We start from the raw sequence: 26,473 nt of genomic DNA, 5'->3' as shown, positions 1-26,473 counted from the left end.
GTACACAACCCAATGACAAAGAAGGATTTACTAGCCTGAATTATTATGAAGGGTTTCCTTAAGAAGATGAGAGGAGAGGATATCTCTCTATATAATTAAAGTGAATCTCCTGCCAAGCAGAGTTTAGAATTTCATACTAAATGATTTAAATTTAGGGTATTAAATTACCGACACAGGCACAGATTAAGCGCTGATTAAATATTTTATATCAGAGCTAAATGTAAATCAGTCTGTCAGTTAGTGCTGCAATTAAAGCAAGTATCGTCATAGTTTATCTAATCTGTTTATGAAAATAACATCCCCGGGATTTTAACATTTAGAGGATTAAGCCTGTATATGGGATACTACCTGAATGTGATAGTGATAGAAACCGGTGTTATTTATGCATAAACGTGCATGGCAGCTGCTTTTTAAATTTTTTTTTTTCTTTAGGTCTCTTCGCAGCCTGCTGGATGGGGAGATGGAGCACTCAGCAGGCCTGAGGCAGGAAACCGATCTGCTGAAGAAGAAGCTGGCAGAACTGGAAGAGAGGCACTCAGCGAAGGTCCAGGCGCTGGCCAGGTAACACGTGATGACTGCAGACCATACGTTAATACGTAATGTCTGCCTGCACAATGGAAGATTAAAACTGCCTAAAACGTTAAAAAACGTTTAACAAGTTAATGCACTCTTAACAAATTAATGACAGCAAAGAGTGCAGATTTAAAAATACTGCTTTTGATTTCAGGTGACAGTAAATTTAGATTATTGTGTGTGGCCAAAGCATTTGCACGCTGACATAAACAGACTATTTATTTGTTTTGGTCTACTGGTCAGAAAACCCATTTTTCACTCTTATTGACACTTTGGACCACAGGTTATTCAATTTGTTGACTTTCAGTCAGAAAATTGTTAATGGCACTGCTGATATAACAAATGAAGTCTCATTCGAAGCTTCCACACTATAACCCTTTGGGCACACAAAATAGTGGCAGAATATGATGTCAAATGATCTTCTGGTTTCACCTCTAGCAAGAAATTGTAACATTTATGATTTTTTGCCACAGATCTATATTTACCCATACAGTAGTTTAAAATATATATACTCTTGAGTCAATATATTTTGCGGGGAAAATGAGAAATAGGTGCAGTCATGGATTGAAAAGTGTGCACACATGTATGGAAGAGGGGAAAAACAGAGTTTCTACAATTCTAATGAGTTTGAAATCCAATACTTGTTAGGACCACCTTTAGTGCTTTAACACAGTCTGAACTCTGTTAGGCAGCTTTCTTGTCCTTTCTTTAGGTAGTCTTGTGGAATAGTTCTCCAGGCTTCTTGAAGGACATTCAAAGCTCTTCTTTGATGTTGGCTGCCTTTTGTTCTGTTCTCTCTTAAGACGATCCCACACTGCTTCAGTAATGTTGACTGATAATATTCCACTGTTTGTTTTTCTATCCAGGTATGCTTTCACTGAATTGGCAGTGTGTTTGGAATCAGTGTCATGCTGAAAAATAAAACCATTTCTAATGGCACGCTTCACAGATGGCATTGCATGGTGGATCAAATTCTGACTGCATTTTTCTGCATTCATAATTCTGTCAGTTTTAACAAAATCCCCAACACCACTGGCTGAAACGCATCCCCAAACCATGACAGAGCCTCCACTATGCTTTACAGATGGCTGTAGACACTGTTGTACCTCTCCTTCATACATTTTGAGTCCATAAAAGGATATTTTGAGTCCAGTTCTTGTGTAATTTGTCATACCTCAGCCTTTTTCTCTTGGTTTCCCCTCCTTAAGAATGGCTTCTTGACAGCCACCCTTCCACTGAGATCATTTCTGATGAGGCTTCAGTGCCACATGTATCTCTCAGGTCCTGTGTCATGTTCACCTTTAAAAAAAATTTTTTAATGGAAACTCTGCAGAAGTTTTTGCAAAGTGCATGACAAAATAATATCACAATGAGTTCACTGAACTCAAATGACCTCCACAGTCACCAGATCTCAATCCAGTCGTCTGGACTGGAACGAGAGATTCGCATCATGGATGTGCAGCTGACAAATATGCAGCAACTGTGTGATCCTATTATGTTTTCAGCACCTTGCTGAATCTGTGTCATGAAGAATTACATCTGTTCTAAAAGCAAAAGTGCATCCAGCCCAGTGCCAGCAAAGTGCACCCCAACAAACATAAAAACCCAAATGGCTGCTGATTGTAGTTTAAGAACAAATGGTGTATGGATGATGTTGTGGTGGGAGGATTTGTCACACCAGTGTTTGAAAACACTTTTAGAATTCCAGAAATGGAGCTGCATGACATTTAAATATTTTATATTTTGGCACATTGAGCATTAACCGCTTAATGCGTTAAAAAAAATGCATTTTGGCTTTTTGTTTGCACTGATGGAGACACTGTAGTAGAATGCAGATGGAACTGCATGATCATCCAAGTCATGTAAACAGAGTGTCTCCAGATGGGGCAGTGCAGCAAAAACACTGATTGCAACTGAATATAGTCCTTAGCAGTTACACCTGTGTTTTACACTTCAGTAGGACTGGAGTCAAAGATACAGGCGTGTTATTGACTGCTCCATTCATTAGCTGTATGGATCCACATATTTAAACCAAAAAGTTTTCAGTCAGCGGAGCAGAAGTAAACACTGTGTTAAAGCTGTAATAGCCTCAAGGACTTTCATGTCTGTGATTAAAGCTGCCTTGTTGCTGAGGATTGTGCAAGGCTTTTCCTTAGACCTGCTGTACCTGCGTCACTGTTTTACACATAATAACAGTAATTACCACTCCGTTAGCTAATGGCAAGAGCTTTACGCAGACAGGAAAAGGAAACTATATTTGTGCACTGTTAAGTCTCCCCCTCGAGTTCAGTCTACTCATGATTAAAAGAACTAGAGGATACATGTCAGAGCAGAGTGGGAAACTTTACCCCATTCATACTCTGTGTGTGAGATTTCCTTTTCCTAAATCGCAGATACAGTCGGTGTTATCCCAATAATTGACCACCTACGGTTCACTGAAAGTGGCCTCTATCACCTTGGCATGTGCCCAGAGTCTTCAGTCAAGCCCTGAGCCCTTTAAATAGATGACTAGTCATCCTGCAGCAGTCGAAACAGAAAGCCCCAGCAAGCAAGATTATAACCTCCCACAGTAAATCAATCCACTAGCTGGGATTGATTGGGTGACTCAAGTTAAGTGTGTGGAGACTGAATCCGATGGGTTTGTTGTTGGGAGCGGACAGTGCAGCAGCTGACTGAGCCGTTTAATATGTGATGATGTTCATATGGAGCACTTTAATGGGGTGGAAATGACACGAGGTAGAGAGGCAGTGAGAACAAGAGATGACTGTGACATACAGTATGCATTTCCACACAATCAATCGCACACACGCACTCAGACACATAAATCCGTTTCTGTAGTCTGCTGCTAAATCTCAAGTGCTGCTTTTCCTTCTCAGCCAAATCTGTCTCGATCAATAGCAGCTATAAATACCGTTGAAGGAGCAGCTAGCCGCTGAATGAGGGCTTGGAGCTGTCGGCATCATTCTGTGAAAGCGGCTACTGGCAACTGTTGCTATATGCCCCACAATTCTTCATCATTACTGCGTTAATGATGAATTGAGTCAGTTTTGATACTGAAATGGTAACATCTTAACACTCATAAGAACAACTGGTTTTCTTGTTGACCCGATGGAAGTGCTTTACTCCCGTTTAATTAATTGAGACATTGTTTAATCTGAGATAACTTCGAGAGGAATCACTTTGCTGCCTCTGGCACTGTGCAGGTTAACTTTTTATCTTTACCACCAGATGGATCTGCTGTTGGAGAAAGTCATTAGCTTATTTTAGAAATCTTCCGAACGATCGTTCTTTCATAGTAGAGTGATACCCATACTGAAGGAAGTGTCTTATGTACACATAGCGTGTATGGATGCCTGCGTGTGTGTGAGCCTGGTTGTACATGGGGGTGGCAGAGGATGAGCAAGCCTCCATACATAGATTCTGGCTGACGTAGACTCAGGCAGAGGGGAGTGGGCTAAAACGAGCAGCTGCCCACTTTACTGACTTACTCACAGATCCATCCAAATATAACATGAGACTGTAAGACCCATACTCACACATTGTGACATTGCAACCCACAACCCAAGCGCATATGTAACAGTCCTCTCTTGTGGTCCTGTACGCACACCAAGAATTTGTATTCTTTGTATTTCCATCACCTGTTGGATTTTCTGAAGGAATATTGCACATGTAGCAAGTAAAATCTTCAATGTTTTGCTTCATATAAATTGGAGCTAATAGATAAAAGTCGTAGTTTTTGGTGTGACCATCCAGTGAGTTTAGACCGATTCTTATAATTGGGTCATTCCATCTGAAATCAACATTGGCCTTATGCTCAACCGTCTCCGATTTGCGACAATTTTATGGTCCAAAAGTTGAACATATATAACGAGTGCTGTGAAATTTCAGCTTCATATATCAAATATTTTTCAGGACACATTCATTTTAGGAATATGGTCCATCGACCTACTTTCAGGACTTTTTTTTTTTTTTTTTGCACATTCAAATCTGAGGCAATATTTGAACAGTATCTCAAAAACTATTAAAGGTAAAAGTCTGAAATTTTCACTGCTCTTTCTTATGATCAACACGAATCGGGACCTGTAATTTGGGGCCGATACATTAAAAAAATCTCTGAGTATTGACTAGTTATGTTTGAGCACACACTAATAAAAAAACAAACTTGCACAGTGCAATAGAAAACTAGTGACAAGTTCTAAATATCATGTAGTTATAGTTCAAAATGATGCAAAAAGTTTTTTGTTAATTTGTACTCAAATGTGGGATTTTGCAGTAGTGCTGGAGTTTTAACTTCATATTTTAACTAGCCAATACTCAAACATGTTTTAATGCATCTGTCCCAAATTACAGGTGCTGAATCATGTCGATGGTAAGAAAGAAAGTAAAAGTTTCAGACTTTTATCTTCAGTAGCTAATGTGGCAAAAACAAACAAAAGTCTGGAGTAACTGCACTTTGAAACTGGTTACCCTTTCCTCTTACCATCTGGATGTCTCATTGTTTTTGTTGTCACTTAAGATGATCCTCGTCATTATTACACTGTAATATGAATTTAATTAAGTCACCAGAAAGCTGTTGCTAAATAGCAATGTGCCACACCAATTGACCTTGCTCTAAATGTCTAACCCTCAAACTCATTCCTCAGAGAATCGTGAGACAGACGCACACACACAGAAAATCTTTCCCCTCAACTATTTCTTGCCCCCCTCTTTAGACGACAGTTGGCAGAGCGGAAAGCAGGCCTCTCGCAGCAGGAAGACGGGAAGGTGGCCAGTCGAGTGGGCTCGGGCCAGCTAGCAGTTCCTCGTCACAGGGAGAGGGGGTGGTTGGACAGGCGGACACATACGTGCACGCACACACTCGCATGCAAAAGAAACGGGAGCAGATGCCTTTTTCTTAGCTGGCAGAGCCGCCTTTCTCCAAGCAGTCTGGTACGGCTTTTCAAAAAAAAAAAAAAAAAAAGTGGCAGAGCAAGCGGCGGTGATGTTTGCCCGATTTATTTGTTGGGGGTGTTTAGTCAGTTATGTCATTCTGCCCAAACGGAAGTTTTAACAACCCAGCCCTCCACCCCACAGCCATGCTGTGCCTCTGTGTCGATTTATATTTATGTATAATGCATATATGTGCCTCCAGAAGTGTGTCAGCAGAGAGAATGTATGCTTCAAGGGCTTTTTATTTATGCTTTTTAAAGATGGCAGTGCAGGAAATTGCACTCAGGAGCATTACCTAGCGACTGAGCTGCTGATCTCTGAAGGCGTCTTTAAACCTCTCATTCACTACTTCCAAACAGAGCCAGACTGTACCTGAAGAAGAGCCAATTTATGCTGTGTTTATTGCACATTAAGATGACTTCAGACCATGGGATAATAAACGAAGGGATGGGGAAATGTAATACAAAAAAAATCACTCCAGGGCATCTATTCAGTTTAAGTAATTACTGTATGTAGTTTGAGTTTAAGCTTTCCTCTTCAGATAGTTTTTTTTTTTTTTTGCTTGTACTCCAAGAGAAGATAAGAGCCCCCCCCCTTCCTTTTTTAACTCTCTTTCTAACAGTGTCTTACAGTGTTTGCATTATATAAAACCCATTCTCAGACTTCACATTCTTTACTTTCTTTTAAACAAAATATTCATAATTTCTTTATCTCTTAAGCACACACTGTTTTTTGCTCTTTCCCCACTCCTATTCACTTGCACACAAAATACTTTTCTAAATGTTTCTAAGCCACGTAGCTTTTCTTTTCCCCCGCCGTTTCCTTCACGCGCAAAACAGTCCTGCTTTTTCTAAATCTTTTGCACGCGCACGGTTTATCCTTCTTACTTATCTCGCATTGAGGAAGATGAGATGACTTCAACAGTTTTACTGCCCAGTGTAGTTAATAGGCTTATCCTCTAAGCAGACGTTTACACTAAATGTTTCTAGAGCAGACGTTTGCCCCTAATGAGAAAGCAGTGTGTGGCTGGTCCCATATCAGCTGGATGAAGGATGCAGTTTATTTACCAGAGATGCAGAGTCCTTAACTTTCAACACGCTAATTTAAAACTTTAGCATCCCTCAAGGCAGACAACCCACTTTGAGTTTTAGATGAGTTTGAATGTGTCACGTTCACACGTCCTGCTCACCAGTAGAAGCACCAGATAATTTAATGGATCGCTCTCAATTTTGGAATTGAGAAATTGTGCGGCGTTCCTCCCTTCTGGCTTTGTTGTTTAATTTTGTTCTGTATCCATTATTTAATTCTCGTCCTGTGGTTCTGAACATATCTGGCGTGCTGAACTGAGTTTGTTTTGATAGACTCGCTGAAGGCATTGAGGAAGTTCCTGCAAACCAAAAGTCAACGAGTTCAGTCTTAGTGGGTATTTAAAATACAGTGTGTGGTTGCTGCCCTGCATGGAAGGATCAAGCTGAGGGGGCGCAACACTTAGAAACAATATGAAATAAACAGAGGAGCTGTGTGTTAAGCAGGTGGATTTTTTTTATTGCATGTGGGAGGCTGAGCTGTGGTACGACCTCAGGGAAGCTACTCCACTGCAGACACAATACTGGACACCTGGGGTGTTTATCACACCTCCAGGTTGTGTTTTATCCCTCTGCCCTGAAATTGGATTTGAAAATACTCAATTCAGTTATTGGGGCTTTGGTCAGACTCATGCTCACGCTGACAGCTGCTGTGTTATCAAGTGCTTGGGTACGTTTCCCTAAATTCCCCACCAGGCCACTTATATTATCTTATATGTTAGTGTGCTAAAGACATGCTCAGCTCCTACTGCAGGGAGCATGTCCCTACTTTGCACAGTTCGCTCAAGTTTAATTAATCAGCAATTCGAATCAATCCCCAAAACCTGAGCCAAATAATTCCAAGCTGGCTTGATGCACTTGATTACCAACAATTCCTTGTCAGCGGAGAGCACAGCTGAGGTTGACAGATGCAGTGTATTTACCAAGGTGACATTTTATCCCGTTGAAAGATTGTTTGCTTTTCCCCGGCCCAGGCATTGTTTTCCAAAAGCAAGCACATTACACCGGCACAAAGTGTTTTACTTGTATCAGAGTGATCAATAATTCAGCAAAATGTGTTCATTATCGTGCTGTTGTAACCTGAGAAAGGAATTCAATTTCAAGCGCGCTAAGTATTGTTTGTTCAAAGAATCGTTTATTCAGAGCAGACAAATCTTGCCGAATGATTTTTCAGAACGGCTGTTCGAGAACAAACAAAAGTGTGTGTGTGTGTGTGTGTGTGTGTGTGTGTGTGTGTGTGTGTGTGTGTGTGTGTGTGTGTGTGTGTGTGTGTGTGTGTGTGTGTGTGTGTGTGTGTGTGTGTGTGTGTGTGTGTGTGTGTGTGTGTGTGTGTGTGTGTGTGTGTGTGTGTGTGTTTCTTTATTTTATTTTTGAATAGCTGACAGGCATCTGGTAATTATTTTCTATTGACAGCTTGCAATAACAACTGTTGAAATGATTGTGAGTACATAATAATTTAAATGGTATAAAAAAAGCAGAATGACGGTGGAGATTTGAAAAGGCTCACAGTAGATAACAGGCAGCGATGGCACCTGCTGAAGATAGTCGAGACTTAAAATCAATACTTCGTCAGTTTGGATTTTTTTTCTTTGGGAAAATAATTTCCCAGTATTATGTTTTATATAACACCAATAATAATAATAATGCGACGAGTAGTAAAAGCATTGTTTAATGTAGTCATAAGAAAGCAAGAGAGCAAGCAGCCTGATCAACCTTCGTTACTACACCTGTATTACATACCTGGCAGAAAAGCACAGGTGTATTTAATAACAGTAACGAGGCTCCTGCTAAACACTCACACTTTGTGCTCTGTTGTCGTCATCGACTTCTCCGGGTAAGCTCTCGATTTTTACCTGCTAAATTCTTCAGTGCTGAGTACGATGGGCTTTGTCTGTCTGCTGTTCGGTGCCTGTCTGATTACATTTTACATGACCAAGAAGCCGCCAACAACAACAACAACAACAACAACAACAACAACAACAACAACAACAACAACAACAACAACAACAACAACAACAACAACAACAACAACAACAACAACAACAACAACAACAACAACAACAACAACAACAACAACAACAACAACTCTTTCTTTGTTAGAAAATGTACAAACTGGGATCTAATTATGAAACACCTATTAGGAAATATGCATATTTATACAGTTAATTAGTAAGCTTTCTGTCAGTCTAAATGGGCCCCAGTTATGTAGGGCTTTTCCTCATTTTTCTTCACCTATTCACCACTTCTAAGTCGATAAACTTCACTTAGGGTTTCCCGAGTAAACATTAAAAAAAGAACAAAGAAAAGAACCATTTTCTCGTCACTTCCAGATAGTGACACTGGTTTAACTCTATTATGAATTTCTAGTTGTTTGGCAAGCTTTGACATTAGGGGTTTTATAAAGTGGACATGTCTTTATGTAAATCAATACTGCAATCTCATCTGCAGTCCATTAGCTTTTATACTTAACTGCTTCTGAAGGCCACAGCTAATTTTTAAGGGCCATGACTTCCTGCTCCATTCGTGGGTTATTATTTATAAAAAAAAAAGTTTGAGCAAATTTAATTTCTCTTTTCCTCTAAACTCAGACTGTTCACCTACATGCAGCATGATTGATCAATAGATGACAAGCCAGAAAGCTTCCAACCCTGGCCTGCAGATGTGCAGATATCTTATTATAGAGATAACATTATCTCTTGCCGTGGAGCTGGGTTTCTTAATAAAACACAACACTAAACTACTTTTACGATGATTAGGTGACTTTAAAGGCACCCACTGAAGTTCTTGATGACAGTTTAATCTGGCAACGTTTGCTGCTGGGAATGCAGTGCACTGTTGTGAATGTTAACAGAATCTGAGGACAAAGATGCTTCGTAGAGATGAAGATAATAGAGCTGCTAAGGCTTTTAGAGCCCCTCGTTTTACATTACGCATTTTGTGTGGTCTTAAAATGAGACTATTGATTAAGAGGATGACATCAAAAGGGAGTGAGCAGAGGCTGTGTGCGCCTAGAAGAGTGAAAAAACAATTTCTAACACGTCATTGTGACAGACGGCAAGTAAAAGAGCCCAATTCATTGAGTTCGTAATAAAAGAGCACTTTAACCTGAGCTTCAGGTGTCTCACATTATGTCAAATCCTGCAGACACAAGGCCTTTTATCAGTAAAATGATTCCTCTGTTCTGAATATCTGCGTATCTGTCCAACCCACTACGCACACACACTCTGTAAAGCAGGCGGTGTGTATTAGCTATAATTAAATCAGGCTGAAAAAGCATCTGGGCTGCGGGTTGTTCTGATAACCATGTGGACGGCTCCACTGAGAGCTCGTCATGTGGATTTCAGGAAGTTTCCCCGGAGGTTCCTCTTTTGTTGGTTGTGAATGAGGGCTGATAAGCAGGGCACCAAACATCACCCGTGGAGAATGAGGGTTTGGGTGGCAGTGTGGGGGCGCGACGGCGGCGCAAGACAAAGACTGTTAGATTTAACTGCCAAGGGCATAAAGCCGCACTTCCAGTTCTGATTGATTTCCTCCCCAAAGTCGACGATGCTCAGCCGGTTACGGCTTGTAAGGAGACTGCGTCTGTCTCTCAGTCCCTTTTTTTGTCACCGCGTCTTTGTGCCCGTGTCCTCAGTCACAGTACAACATGTGCGTTTACATTTTCAAGAACTCTTAAGTTGCATCTCTGAGCTGTCAGAGGCCCTGATATATATTGCTCAATACTTACATGGAAGGGACTTTTTTAAAAACAGGCTCACATCACCCAGGACTTTCTTGTGCGATAACTAGTGTTCCGGTTTATCCCACCGGTGCTCGTTCTGTGTGGGATAGTCAAGCAGTACGATTGCATGCTCCTGGAATTTGGAAACAGCTGAAGTGGTTTCTTTTCTCCAGGTAACAGTGGATTCTCGCCAAATTTACAAGTAACTGCGTTTCTAAATGGCACAGACCTTACAGTGCAGCTGTTTGATGGAATTGTAAGCTATAACAATTGTGAAGGGGGGGAAAGTAGGTCTCTTTATTTGTTGGGGTCTCACTGTTTTGGGGAGGTTCTAAAAGGCCATGCCTAGCTTTACTGCAGTGCACTGATCTGACCCTGTATTTGACCTCATGTTTTCTTCTCAGGCGTCTTCTATTTCAGTCTGTGGAGAGGCCTCAAGGCCAGCCTGGCTTCTTTCTCATTTGGGAGATAGTAAAGCACCTAACTGTATTGCTTTGTCTGGATAGAAGAGTAAACATAGATGAGGGAATAAAAAATTCTGTACTGAGATTCATGACCTCGAGACACACGATTCCTTTTCTCTTTTACATCAAGTACCTTTGCAGTAATTAGTCCGATAATTTTTTAATTTGCTCCGGGATGATCATTTCTGCATGAGTGAAAAGATTTCCATATGATTGCATTCAAATCACGCCATGCAGAGTCAGACTGGAGCTAAAGCCAAGACGATCCATCAGATATTTGAATGAGAACATTAGAAGTTTATTCAATTCATATACATTTGCATTGTGAGGAAGGGCTCATATTGAAACGCTAAGGGACATTTCCCACCAAATTATTGTCACACAATTGGAAGCGCACATTATCTAAAATATCACTATACACTGTATCATTAATGTTTCCCTTAATGGGAACTAAAGGGCCCAGCTCAAACCAGAGGAAAAAACAATTTCTAGAAACTTTGTCAGAGAACCTTCTGGCCAAATGCGGTATATATTTTTGCAGTAATATTGCCATCCTAGCTCTCCATTAATCAGTACGTTATCTTTAAGTGTCCTTACTTAATGACAATAAGGATAGTTGTAGCTATAACCTTCTTGTTTTAGCCCTCTGTTTAAGCTTTGTGTGTCTGTTTGTGCAGGGAGAATGAGGTCCTGAAGGTCCAGCTGAAGAAATATGTGGGGGCGGTACAGATGCTGAAGAGAGAAGGAAGCCAAGGCAATGACGGTAAAATACACACACGCACAAACACACACGTGTGCGCGCTCTCTCCGTGCATCATTATGAGCTGAAATTAGATTTCATATCAGCGTCCCAGTCCATCTATTTTGCTCTCAAACAGCAGCGCTCATGGATGCAAACAGCGAAAAATAAGGTCATCGGTTTTCTTTCATATGCCAGATCAGCTCTGGTGCTTTTCTCAGGGGCTCTGATGACTACCCTCTATTTTTACAGTACGAGACCCTGTCAGACAGAGAGAGCCGGTTACCCTCTCAGTCCTGCTCACTTTCATTTATCCCGAGTTTTAGTTTTTGAAAAGATTTGATATCTCTGACTTTGTTTTTGTGTTGCAGAGGGATGTTAGCGGGGCTTTGTGTGAAAACTAGCAAGATAAGCCTCTGCTGCGTCAAATGCAAATAAAATGAACACTGCAGATAACAGAGGGCCATATATTAGGTCAATTGCAATCTATGGGACAAAATGGGGAGTGTTTATCTTTAAAACCCAGAGGGTTCATTGAGTTTTTTGTGCTTTTGTGAGGTGCATCTTTTCCCTATTAAATTAATGTTTTATGATATTTTTCTTAACAGTAATCCTTCTAATAATGCACTACAGCGTCTACTCTACACTATCACCAACACGAAACCTGAGCCTAGATGAATATATTATCTTTATTTTGAGGAAAATTCAATTTGTATTAAAATGTGGGTCTTTTTAATTATTTCTATCTGTGATAAAACATGTCAGCATCCACACAATAAAGTCCAATGACCAGACGGACAGTTAGGCCCAACGATACATGGAAAGGTCAAAGTTTGTCTGTGAGCAATGATGTAAGTGTGGGTGATAAATCAGCCATAGTGTGCCTCAGCCTCAGTACCTTGAATAAAACATAAAAAGGCTTAACTTTGCATTAAATTTAATTAACATTGAGGCCATCATATGACTTTTAAAACTGGAGGGTTATTAACTAGTTAAAGGTCGTATGTCCTTAGCAATAATAAACAGTTTGATTCATCTGTTGAATCTGCCTTTTACTCTGTGAACTGTAGAGACTTGAAACTGGGGAAAAAAAGGGTGCAAACCAGAAATGGCCTTCAGACTAAAACGTGTGGCCTTCCACCGAAAGCAACACATTTCAGAAGGGGCAGCTTTTACTTTGAAGGCAAACATTGTCCTTTTGTTTGTGTCAGTTTCACTACAGGTTTGCAACTATGGGTGACCATGGAAACCTGCTAGCAGCCAAAGAAATTGCAAAGAGGTTTTTGGCGCCGCACCGTATACCTCTTTGAAACCAATTTGACTTCGCATTAGCAAGGAACCACCAGCACCCGCTCGCCATCCGGTCACAAAATACACTCTTCTACCTCGGGATCGTGGTCACAGACTGAGGCAATCATTGTATACTGCATATTTAAACTTTGGACTATAACATTTTTGTGCAAATTGGAACAGAAAATATTCTAAAATAATTGACTCAGGTCTCTAAATCTAAATATATGAACATATTTAACAACATTATTTTCTAAGTTGTATTCTCTCCGGTCCTCTCACAGTCCAAAGACATGCACTTAGTGGGGGTAGGTTAATTGGAAAATTGCCCGTAGGTGTGAATGCAGGAGTGAATGTGAGTGCGAATGGTTAAGTGTTAGCCCTGTGACAGACTGGCGACTTGTCCAGGGTGTACCCCGCCTCTCACCCTAAGACAGCTGGGATAGGCTCCACGCGACCCCGATAAAGGAAGCGAATGGGATACATTGATATTTTTTGTGTGTTTCAACTTGTCATATTTGTTCAATCCAGCATGAAATTTAAATAAAAATGGCATTTTTTCATTTTTGTGACTAATTCCACGATAGTGTTCTACATGCTTTAGTTTACAGTATTGTATAATTCAACTATTTATTATGTAGAAATTGTCACTAGTTGCCTGTTTTTAGTTAGCTTGTACTCAAATATGGGACTTTGAGGGAATTCTGGCCTTTTAATTTTATTTTAAGTTACCAGTACTCAGATACATTTTTGATTTATCTGTTCCAAATTACAGAGCCTGTTTCATTTTTAAGGTACGAAAGAGCAGCGAAAATTTTCAGGCTTTTATCTCTGATAGTCTTTGAGATATTCATGTTCAAACATTGCCTCAGATTTCAGTGTGTGAATAAAATGCCTGAAACGTCGGTCGATAGATCACTTTAAAAAAATGGATCTTGAAAACTATTTGAAATATGAAGCTAAAATTTCACAGCACTCATATGTTCAGGCTTTGCACCATAAGTTTTTGATCTAATGTTCTAAATATGGGCTGATTGCAGATGGAATGACCCCTGCATGAAACCGGATTTTTTTTTTTCTTATCATGCACTTTTAATCTCAATTGCAATATAAAAAAAATCTGATGGTTTTTAAAAACTCGTTTTATATTAATTACGAAAAAGATGCTTCTATTCAGAAGAATTCAACTGAGGATCATTGAGAGTGTGCGGTTGTTAAGCAGGCACAGACCTGTGCGAGTTCGGCCTACAACAGAGTCATGTTTAAAACATCACAACAGTTCACATTTCATCTTTCTGGTTCCTGGCAATTACTGTGTTCAGCCTGTCAAACACGGACGCCTGGGCGGCTGACACTGGAGACCCTGGCGGGGAGGAACCGTACGATGAGAGATGATTGGAAAGAGCAATGGTGATTTTCTCACGTGTGTGCATTATCAGGAAATAGTCCTCACCCGCTGCAGTTTCTCAATCTGCGTTTCCTCCTCACTTTGTGGCTTCCTCTTGTTTCTTTTGCACTCTTCTTGTTTTGCCGCCACTCATTACCTTACCTGCTCGTGTTGACTTTTCAGTTTCTTGTCATTTGTACAATTTCTCTCTCCTTTCCACCCATCCACACCCCCGCTCGCTCCATTCACACCACCGTCGTCCCGACAGGCATAGTAATTCCCCCTCCGCAGCGGCGTCTAAATGATTTCATCCTCCCTTGCCTCGGTCTTCTCCTGCTAATGATGTGCCTCGTTCCATCGTGCTTTGATGTCGACTACCAGAGCCCGCCGTTGTGTGTTGGGAGTGAAGGAGGCAAAATAACGTGCGAGTAGTTTAAGGGGAGCAGAAAATCACGGCTGGTGGGGGGTTTGAATTGATACACAAGCACCCCCTTTTTTATGAGCTGTCAGCATGTTTCCCCCTGATCAGTGTGCTGCATTTTTGAAACCCCTCCTGTCTAATGATAGCGAAGCAGACTTGATCTCTCAAATGCTCCTCAGGCGCTGTCAGACCCACTGACATCCCACAAAAGATGGTTTTCCTTTCCTTCTGTTTCAGAGAAGCGATAATTATTGTTTCCATGTGTGATGCTGTCTGTCCCTGTTTGTTTGGGGGGATATCCCCACACCACTTATGCTTGGATATGAAGGAGCAGTGTGGTTTTATTACAGAGTGTTGATTGCAAATCATTTCACATGCATGAATGCTGTTTGAATATATGCATATGTTGTATAAGTGGTAGATATACTAGACATACTTGTACACAAGAGAAAAAGCTTCAGTTTGTGTAATATCACATTGAGTCAGACTTTTTTTATTCCTGTTTTAATTTATGTTGGATTTACTTCCTGCTTTTATTTCATTCCCACTTTTTTGTAAGGATAGTCTGACCTTTCTCCTTGTTTTTCCCTTTGCTTCAATGTTTTGTGGTGGAAATTTTCCTTTGGTTAGTTTTTGTCATTCTATGGACGTTACTTGCAGGATTTGGGGCTTGATGAGGTTCACTTCTGGTTTATCCCTGGATTTTCAGTGTCAAGAACATGGTTTACTACTAACATTATCAGGGTCATCACCATTTGAAGTGATGCTGAACCTCTCTAGTATGCGTCAGAGAGGTTATGTTTTTCGTAACGGCTCTATAAATATATATAAAAATACAGTCTAATGACCAATCACTACCATTCATTCCTGGACGTTCTCCCAGTGAATGAACATTTGGAGTCTAAATCTATTTCTCGTGGGCATTACGCAGGTGAGGAAAAAGAGGGGAAAAAAACCCTTTTCCTGACGAGCATCAATGAGAGATTTAGATTCTCAGCGGAGGGAGATTTCTTTATTTATTTTTACTGCCAGCCTCAAACAATTTCAAAGCCATTTCATTCTTCTCTGGGCTAATGTACGGCAGCATAATCCTAAAACAGAGAGCACTAAAGTCTCCTACTTTTTGACCTTGAATTAAAATTCCAAGTTAAACCTTTTTACTGATTTTAGTAAAAGGTTTTTATTTGTTCAGAACATTTTTGAACATTACCAGCTGAAAGAATAAGTCAGAAAGTGTTACAAAAACTATAAGAATGCTTCAGCCTACAGTAAACACTCATTTAATGGTCCAAACAGCTTCTAGCGCCCTGGTCTCTGGATCTTGAAGATATTTTAAGGTCTGTGCAGAGATGATAGCAGGTCAATGTCTTGCAGTGATTTTCAAATAATCTATTTACAGTAGTGAGATTGAAAGCTAGCTTTTGCTTTGGCTTTAAGACATTTGTAAGATATGAAAAAAACCCAAATTCATTCTTTCACTGTAGTTTTAACGTCACCCTCTTGAATCACTGTAACGTATCTGAGTCTGACCTGCGTGAATATAGAGATCCAAAATGAAAGGGAAAGGGATTAGTCAGACTGGATCTGAATAGAGTCAGGGATAAAGGACCTACTTGAAAGTCAACCAAACAGAGAGATGCTGGTGACGGTTATGATGCCATACACACTTTAAGCTAAGGGCAAGTATATTCGGATCCTCTTAGGGTAATCGAATACCCAGACCAATACAGTGGGGCACTACTCAACCCCATTAAACTGACCCAATTACAATCTATTTGTTTGCGGCCTTACTTGGGGAATGTGATGCATCTAGGTTACTCAGAACTGATTTGACTCAAGCGTATCTAGTTTGGTTTTGAGTACATTTGTTCAGAATTTCTCTGCTACAGGCAGCAGGCAGTGCAGTGACCTGCATCGTGCAACATATCAGGATCAGAATCATTTTATTGTCATTGTGGCAAACGCACAACAAAATGCCAAAAATACTGTAATGCACACTGACATATCCCATAAACTATTGTCAAGCTAGTCTTTATTAAAGCAGTCGCTCTTCTCTCCAACTATACAGGTGACTTTAAAAAGAAAGCTCTGGTGGTGGCAGTCTGGTTTCTTAACTGTAGTGAGCGGGTGAAAAATAGGGAGTTAATGCTGGCACTGTGACCTGTGATTGATTGCTGTAGTTTGAAGTCACATGATGAATTGATTAAAGGTCAGGACTAGAAATCGGGGGCTTGACTGAAATACAAAAACTTTACATTTCCCAGAAAATGGATGCTTTCTCACTTGACGTGCGGTATTGTTTCATTGTCCCAGGTGGAGGTTTTATGCCTGGTCGACTCGCTGATGTTTGACTGACTCCTTTACCTGAGGGAATGGCCTCTTCGAGGGGGGGGCAGTCAATGAATCTGGGCAGATGTGGGGATTCTGGGAGTTTCAGCACCACTAAGAAAACTGATGGTCCCCTGTGGGCCAGTGAAACTGGCTGATTTCATTTATTAAGGAAAAAAGCTATTCAAACCTACCTGGCTCTAGAAAAAATAATTGCCTGTTAAACCTAATAACTGGTTGTACCACCCTTGGCAGCAAGAACTGCAATCATGCTTTTGACATAGTTGGCAATGGGTTTTCCACATCATCATTGCGGAGGAATTTTGACCCACTCTTCTTTGCAGATTTTTAAAAATTCAGCCACACTGGAGGGTTTTTGAGCCATTCTAAGGTCGCGCTGAAGCATCATACTTGTCTGCTTATGTCATTGTCTTTCTGCATAACTGAAGTGTGCTTAAGCTTTAGGACATGAACTGATATCCAGATATTCTTCTTCAGGATTTCCTGGTAGAAATCATGGAACTGCTATGTTAGGTTTATGCTGGACGTATTGGGACTTAAAAACTTGAAGGAGTTACCTTCTTTAGCTCTCTTTAAGCCGGCTCTTTTCTGATTGGCTGGCCCTCACAAACAGAAGTTTTAACAGTTGGTAGGTGAAGCTTAGTGCAAGAGGTGTATGCTCAAGTTTATTGAACCCGAACGATATATTAGGCTTGCCCATCTATTTGCAGGTATGTCAGACAAAAATTGTAAATTGTAATTGTAACTTCTCTTCCCCTAAGACTTAAGCTTATATTTATTTTCTTCTCGTTTTTATATCTATTTATTAGCTTATTTTGCAAAGATGTAACTGGAGCCTCGTCGCCTCGTCTCTCTGTATCCTGCACTGGATATAGCAGAGATGATAATAAAGTTTACTTTGACTTTGACAATAAATGAAAATCTAAAAAGTGAAGACAAGATGGGAGAACAGGCCTTCAACCTTTTTATTTATGACAAACTTTGACATCAGAATATATAGAATACAATAAAATACATATAATAGTATACACATGACAGAAGCAAAAGTAAAACATAATGATTCCCTTTATGATTTAAAAATATTTACAGTGTGACTCCTACAATCCTCCAGCCCACCTCTGCGACTGCACTATAATGATTCCTACATTTCTACAGCCCCTTCTGTCCAATCCCCTACACCTCCTCATTTTTGACTTTTTTTTTTTTTTCTTTCATTTTTGCATGTCAGCTGTGTTTTCCGTCCACGAATTTTACACGGATGGCATCCCGGCACTTTGATTCATTCTACGTTTTGCCTGTGTCTGCGTACGTGTTTAATTCGCCCATAAATAAACCCACCGTGGACAGCAGCTTATTCATCTCCAATAAGGAAATGGATTACATGGCCATTTAAAACCCAATAAGCTTCCCTTGCTGTGCCTTGCTCCCTTCTCCTTCCTCTGACAGCCAAGCAGCCTAATGAGTGAATGAGAGGCATTTGTCACTGCTGCCTGGCCTAATAGGAGTGTGTAACTTATTCATTACACACATAGATCTGCATTCGCTGGCCCTGTGTGTGCTACACTTTGCCCTTGTAGGGCCTCGGGGAGGTCGGTCATCTTGCTGAGAGCTGTCAGCTGTGTGTGTGTGTGTGTGTGTGTGTGTGTGTGTGTGTGCCCTGTGCTTTTGTTTGTCTGCATAAACCTGCCTTCTGTATGCATAAAAGTGTGAAGCCGTGCTAGTACAAACTTTTGATTTGTGTGTGTGTGTTAATATGCAGGTGGACTTTGATTACTTGTTAACAAATAAGCTGCTGAGTGTGTTTGGGGGGTTAATGTGTGAAAAGCAGGTCACAGTGACAAGAGGGGAGTCGTAATTTTAAAATTTGTGTTTAGCTATGTGTTTTTTGTGCATATGTGTGCACATTTACATAATATACTCTCGTATTTGTGCTAATTGTCTTTTCGAGTATCATATCCCCCCCGTGTGAGTGTAGGTGAGACGTGGTGTATACGGACGTTAGTGTGAGGAGACTAAATTAAACAGTGCATTAGCGGCTGTAGGTGGATATGAAACTGTTGTAACTGGTGTGGTTTATGTTATAAAGTTATTTACGTCCCAGTAGGCCCACCGTAAAAAGCGCAAATGATGAGTCATTCTCTATGTGAATTCAACTTAATTGTGCCCACACGTACAGCCGGAGCTTCAGATCATAAGAAGAGAAGCCAGGCAGCAGCTCGCATTGTTTAGCCTTTTAGGTCTTCATCCAACAGCTTGGGCATGTTTACTGTCTCAGAGGTGTGAGGGACTTTCATTTATTCAGCAGAGGGTGGTCTGTTTGTATGTGTGTGTATACGACAATGGATTTAACACACTGCTTATTTACCTGGCACGAGAGAGGTGACATTGCATATTGTTTGTCACAGGTGGGGCCAGGTGGTCAACGTCGGAGTGAGTGCGGCACCTTTGTGCGCGCGCGTATAGATTTATGCGTCGGCAGCGTCATATCTCGCAGGCGATTCCATGTGGGCGCAGCAGGGGTGTGTGACAGATTTCATCACCTGGACGGATCGGTGTTAATGAACATTTTAATCATCTCGCTGAATGCCAGAGCCTGCTGGGTGTCATCATCCGCCTTTCCCAAAGATAAATATGGAAGGGCACTGCTGAAGTGGGAAAGCACTCCAGCGGGGTGTAGATTCCCATCAGAGACGTTTTTTGGCTCTCAGGCAACCAAATCGAAGCGTTTGTTGGAGCTTTTGCCATTTTGTTGCAAAATTTGATAAACCAAACATTTCTGTGTTTGGTTGTGTTCGCTGCAAGCTGTTAAAATGTCACAAAACAAATAGATAAACATGATTTTCACACACCAGTTAAATGTTATTCGGCTGTACTGAGCAGTTCCCAAATTCTTTTTAAAAAATACATGAAACCACAGCCTTCTAGCTTTTAGTGGAAAAAATGTTTTTACACTTAACTCAGACTCAGGTGAGGAATGAAAATATGTACTCCGGTACTTTCCTTGCTAACTCTAATAGACCTTTTTTGATTGTTGTACTGTTGTGTTACATTACTAAATGGTAAGGGTTAATTAAATGGTAATAGTAAACAGACTGGTTCTTATATTGTGCTTTTCTACTCTACCTAAGCACTCAAAGTGCCTCATTCACATCGATTCATACAAGGATCATGCTTTTAAGTGCTTTCTAACATTCAAACACATTTATACTCTGATGGATACATTGGAGAGCAACTTGGGGTTATATTCGACTGCAGCAGCCAGGGATTAAACCACCAACCTTCCGATTAGTAGATGACCTACAACAGCTAAATGCTGCTCAGTGTTCAGTACAGTTTCTACACACATATTCACACCAAGATGCTGCACATGGACAACAAAAGCACTCTGCATGTTTGAGGAGTCACAGAACTAAAGATGAATACAGGAAAATTAAGAGTAAGTGGGTAAACAGAATGATCAGTGATGACCACCAAGGTTCAACAACCCAAGAAAAGAGCAGCGCCTTAAAGAAGCTGACCTGCTCAATGCTCGTCATGTTTTTGATTGACAGCTGGTTTATAGCTGCTCGGTTATGGCAAAAATCATACGACAGAGGAGATGACGGTTATTTAGCTTGACTGATCGTCCGTTTATTCTGCTAAAATTTTCTCTTTCTAGCATCCGCTTTGTTTTTTTTTGGTTTTTTTTATAAATTTTGTTGACTTTGTTGACCATCTTCATCTCTGGTGGAGAAAAACTGAGCAGCTAAGGAGAGGCTGCAGACGCTGCTGCAGAGCAAAGCGATCCCCAGACCTTACAGTACAAAACAAAATGAGAGCGTCGTTACAAAAATGACTGAAGAACAAGAATCATTTTGTCTTGATTATCTTATATTGTTTTAACAGTCACTGAAAGCCATATTTTTAATTGAATTTTTTTTCATTTCCCAGCCCTGAGGAACAGTAAGAACATTTCTCAGCGGTACCTGAATTTGAAAATGCCACAGAAAGTAGAAACTTTAAAAAGCAAAACATGTATAAATTTCTGCTTTCAGTGAACAGTGTTTTCCTGCATTATATAAAGCACCCCACATACATGTAAAATAAAGAACTTTAAGTTCTTATGAGCTTTATTTAAAATCCCAATAACACTGTGCACTGAGATTGTTTCATAAATACTGCACATTTCCTGCGCTCAGAGAGTCTTTAGAGCTATTTTGGGGAATGTTTAATCTGTAAATCTACATGGAAGCTGAGATTTTGTACTTGTTTCAACTATCAAATCACCTTCAGAAAGGATCAGGAATGAGCTTACTGAGGGATTTTCAGTCTTTCAGGCAACTGAGGCATTGTGTGGAAAATTTGAGAGCAACTCAATTTAAGGAGGACAGTTCTGATATTTGGTTCAATCCTCTCGAAGCTTTGTAATGGAGTGAGGCGCCCGTCTCTGAGACTGGATTAAGTTGAGAGAGAGAGAGTGGGTATGGGGTGTGAATAGAGACGAGTCAGAGGGAGATGGAAGGCTTTAAGCGATACATCTGGAGATTCATCTCCTCTCTTGCCTCATGGTCTCTCATCATGTATCTTGCTATCTTTCAGCCACATCGGCTTACTTGTATGTGAAGCTGCAAGGATTCTCCTTTCCTGCAACGATGCACTGGCAAACTCATCTGCTCTCCCATCTTCCTCCCACATCTGTCCTGGGAGAGATTACATCTGTTATGATCTCGCCCGCCTGCGTGCCTTTCAGTCCACGCATGACCTGATGCTCTATTAGCCACTCATTTACCGTGTGACTGCCCGTGCTGACAATAACCCAGTGCCCACTTACTTTAACATGCTGCCTGGTGTCAGGAGCTAAACAGTCTGGGCAGCTGCGAGCAGATGTTGGGTACAGACATGTATCCCATTTGTTATGCCGGCTGCTGTTTTACTCGCATGTTTTTGCCTCGCCAGTGTCTGACGGTGCTGTGATGTAGCGTGACAATCAGGTTCGTGCATCACAAAGCACAGGAGGAAAGTTTGAAGTTAAGCGCCTGTTTGTGTTTTGAATGACAGACGGAGAGTTTGAGGTTGAGTGACTGTGGACTTGTTTAAAGGGGGTGGGTTTTAATTACTACAGCTGTATGTCGGATACCAGCGGCGGTCCCGCCGATTTCACACCTCCCACAGTTGCTGCCGTGCACTCTGGGTAGGAGGTGGAGGCTTACAAGCATACTTTAGTAGCAATAACAACATTGGCTCAGTTCATCAGTGCCCTGCGACAGCCAGCCTACGTGGTTTCCCACACACAGAGCCGATAATGAAATTGTTGGAGCATCTGTCACTTGTGTCCTTTCTCTCTTTATTTTTGTCCATCATGTCCGTGAGCATTTTGAACGTTTCAGTTTTTACCTTTCCTGTTATTAAAACTGCTCCGTCTGTGGCAAATAATTGAATTAAACACTCTGCAGGTTAAGTTTAAAAGGCACCTTCTGCTAGTAGCATAGTAATAGCATGCAGATTCTCACGTTATCCACTGTCTGAAACAGCTGTTTCAACTCCCGTCTGCTTAAGGCCAGCGGATATATGTTATGTTTGATACATCATGCTCAGCTGTTCCTTGATAAGTTTTTTTTAATCATACATAGTCTCTAGACAGCATATATTTATATGCAGCATCAGAAAAATGTAGATCTGTTGTGAACCATAAATGAACTGTACCAGCTGTTGCTCAATTTTCAGGCGTTGTAGTGTTTAGATAAATTCGTTTGAAGTTTGCAGTAGGTAATCTTGATAGAGAACGTGCACTCCCTGTGCTCCTTATTAAGTTATTTTTTTTCCTTCTGTCTTTTTGTTTTATTTCCACAGTTAATGGCACTGGGTGGAGAATTTCAAGAGCAGCTAAACAACCTCAGATACACATTTGCCTCTGCTTTAACTACAGGTTCTCGTGCTCTGATTAATAACTGGAGATTATTAATCAGATTAAAAAGCAGTCAGTTTGATTGATTACAGTACATCTTATCTTATGATCAATTTAATTACAGAGCTGTCAGAACAATTGCCCTTACATATTAAATATATGGCTTTTGCTCTGTGATGTTGTACATCAGCTTCTTTCCTTCAAGGCCGATTTTTAAGTAAGGATTGTTTTTTTGTGTTTGTTTTTTAAGGTCACAGATGTGGTCTTTATTACAGATGAGTCTGCCAAGAAAACAGTGAGATCATTCATAGTTATGAGAATAAAATGTTTAGTCACAATAATAAATAAGAAACGCAGGTCATGTTGTTTCTTCATATTTAATCAACAAGACATATTCATCAGTTTTCTGATGATTTGTTTATGAAAATGGCGCTCACGTTTGGATAAAACAGATGTGCTTTGGTTTTAAATTAGAGTTGCTGTCTTCACAGCCTATTAAACTTATATGACAACCAAGTAAATTGTTAGAATGAGTGATAAGTTTGCATTTTGTCCACAAGATCATTCATAACGAAAAGGTTTGTGTGTGGCTTTTCTCAGCAGTGCGCACACACAAGGACTGTTTCAGCAAATAATCAGATGTCTAAATTGTACAATATTTAATATTTAATATAATACTCCACATAATCAGAGTAAAAGAGCGAAAATTCTGTATTTAAGTTTATAATTTAGAGTCGATCACATTTGTGTTTGAACTTCTGCCAGACTTATTTAATCAGACACAAATCATAATAGTCGAGTGTAAAGTTCAGCAGGTTTTAAGTTTTTTTTTTATTAACCCACAGTGGTCCAAATGTTTGGATCATTTAAATTCATTTAATTTAAAGCCTGTTTTTAATTTATATCCTCTCTAAATCTATATGATAATTAAAATGAAAAACATAGACTCAGATCAGTGGTTTACTTGCTTAGTTTGCAAATGACTTAAAACAGACTGACCCTAAAAATCAGAGACCATGTTATCTCTACAGAAAGCACAGTTATAAACACTGATTCATCAAATGAGTTATGAATCCAACCCATTATGTGATCTAAATACTATTAATGAGTAACATTTAAAAATATGATTTTTGCTTTTAATTAAAACTCATTCATGTGTGGATGAAATCAACCAGTCCGGTTAGTGGGAATCGCAGCGTGCACAGTGTATATGGGTGTGATTCAGCAGACTAATGTCCATGCTCGCTAGGCGGAGAATTTATGGAAGTCTGTGGAACATCCATGGAAGATGCTTGGAATACTTTTACAAGAGTTTTTTTTTTTTTTTAATCAAAGCTTACAGTCAGATAAATGGGTCAGAATCCTGTAATCTCTTATTGAGTTCTCTGTAATTCTTCTGTGCTACAAACAGAAGATTTCAGTGCTTTTGTTTATATGACAGCTCCAGTTTTCCGTGGTAGATTTTATTGGAGAACAGCGTTCACCACAGACTCGCAGTGGGATAATTGCACAGTGACATAGAACATAATTAGAATTAATTGGTGGGCACAAGGAAAAGAATGTCAAGATTGAAAACTAATGTCTTTATAATCCTCCTGGCTTTATCCACTGCCTTACATCTTCCCAGTGAGTACAGAGGGATGAGCTGTTATTCTTTGATAAGTGATATTACAAGATGCTGCAAAGGTCAGCGCTACAGTGCCACGACAAATTTCAGACAACAGAGCAGGTGTAGTCGGTAAGTGTGGAGTCGTGGAGTAAATGGTGCGAAAGTGCACCAAAATAACAGCTACAGAGGAAAACAAGTTGCAGTGCTCCTCACCAGCATCTCTGTGAAAATAATAGTAATAATAATTTAGCTTGGAGTGCCTTTCAAGGAACCCAAGTATGCTGCACAGAACAAAAGAATCATTCTTCTTGTCTAGTTTCAAATCGAGTCTCCAAACATGTGGGAGTAATCTGTTTTGAGTGATATGTCTCGGCTTGATTATGAGTTTTATTTTTCTTTTTTGGAGCACTGCTGGGATTTGGATATGAATATTTAGAGTCTTACACAGATAACTATCCACGCTTGTTTGGAGCCTTTTCATTCGAAACCCCATGGAGCCTTTGAGAAGCCGCAGCAACTCTCTGCTGAATAAGTGCCACCAGCAAACCAGCAAATCTCTATCTCTTTATCGCCGCCTCAGAGCACTTCACCCCCTCCCTTCGCAGCGAATCACCAGTCGTGCGGCTGTTCCTCTGAACTCCCCTCTGTACGTGTGCCTCTCTGTGTGAGAGTGCATGTTTGTCTGGTGTCTGTGTGTTCGACTTGTTAATGTGCAATGTGATAACAGCCCAGCTCTATAAACAACTTAATCCTGCTTCTTATGTGCCGGAGAGCAATGCTCTCCGCTCTTTCAAAGACCCGCAGGCTTAAGAGGAGAGGTGAAGGTGAGCGGGGGTGGGTCTGCATACGCATGTATATGAGTTTGCATGGAAGAGGAGGTAAGAGCGAACAGTATCAGGAAATTGTTAGAGGAGCATAGACTGGAATGAGCACACCAGTAAAGAAGTTTGTTTTTTTATTTGATTCAGTGTTGCTGAGGAGCAAACTTGTCATTTCAAAAGTCAAAAATAATAAATTTAATGGCCATAAAGTTTGGAGACACTTGGAGTCACTGATGGTAACATTTTAGCTACTCTGTATTTAAGTTAGTCTGCATGTGTGATATAAATTTGTGTGCAATGTTTTGTGGTTAAGAGAGTCTCTTTGCTGAATACCTCAAAAAGACAAATCTGCCTGTATGCTGCAAACCCAAATGCAGTAAGATTAAGGCAACCGATTGCTTTAATGCAAGTCCAGATTTCAATTTCGACCGTGGTTCAGGGGGTTGGGAAGCTAATCTTGTAACCAGTTCGATCCCCAGCTCTGTCTGTCTCGGTCGTTGTGTCCTTGGGCAAGACACCTCACCTACCGCCTACTGGTGTTGGCTAGAGGGGCCGATGGCGCGATATGGCAGCCTCGCTTCTGTTGGTCTGCCCCAGGGCAGCTGTGGCTACAACTGTAGCTTGCCTTCACCGGTGTATGAATGTGAGAGTGAATGAACAGTGGTATTGTAAAGCGCTTTGAGGGGTCCCGAAAAGCGCTATATAAATGCAATCCATTATTATTATTATTATTATTATTATTATTATTATTATTATCATTATTATTATTATTAGGGCCCGAGCACAAAAGTGCGAAGGCCCTATTGTATCTGCTCTGTTTCTTATTATTATTATTATTATTATTATTATTATTAGGGCCCGAGCACAAAAGTGCGAAGGCCCTATTGTATCTGCTCTGTTTCTTATTATTATTATTATTATTATTATTATTATTATTATTATTATTATTATTATTATTATTATTATTATTATTATTATTATTATTATTATTTCGGCAAATGAATCGGCCTTTGAGGGCCTAAACATGCTCGAAAACTCATGAAATTTTGCACACGCGTCAGGTCTGGTGAAAATTTATTTATTTTAATGTCCGTGAGACATGTCCAGGGAAAATTGGCTCAGTAGCGCCACCTAGAAAAATGAGAAACGCGAGCCCCGAGATGGGTATGACCCACATGTATAAAACTCGAACACATATCTA

At 40.3% G+C, this 26,473-nt stretch overlaps 1 protein-coding gene across 3 annotated transcripts in view; it reads left to right on the top strand.

The window, feature by feature from the left end:
• snx29 (sorting nexin 29) overlaps positions 1–26,473 on the top strand; it is a 144,928-nt gene that overhangs the window by 19,849 nt on the left and 98,606 nt on the right. For all 3 annotated transcript variants that reach the window (XM_039616441.1, XM_031748805.2, XM_031748806.2), the window contains exons 13-14: positions 433–561; positions 11,450–11,535. In XM_039616441.1, coding sequence (XP_039472375.1) covers positions 433–561; positions 11,450–11,535 — 215 coding nt within the window. The remainder of the gene's footprint in view (positions 1–432; positions 562–11,449; positions 11,536–26,473) is intronic.

This window comes from Oreochromis aureus, linkage group 8, assembly GCF_013358895.1.
Source record: "Oreochromis aureus strain Israel breed Guangdong linkage group 8, ZZ_aureus, whole genome shotgun sequence".
NCBI lineage: Eukaryota > Metazoa > Chordata > Actinopteri > Cichliformes > Cichlidae > Oreochromis > Oreochromis aureus.
This window is presented reverse-complemented; position numbering and strand designations above follow the sequence as displayed.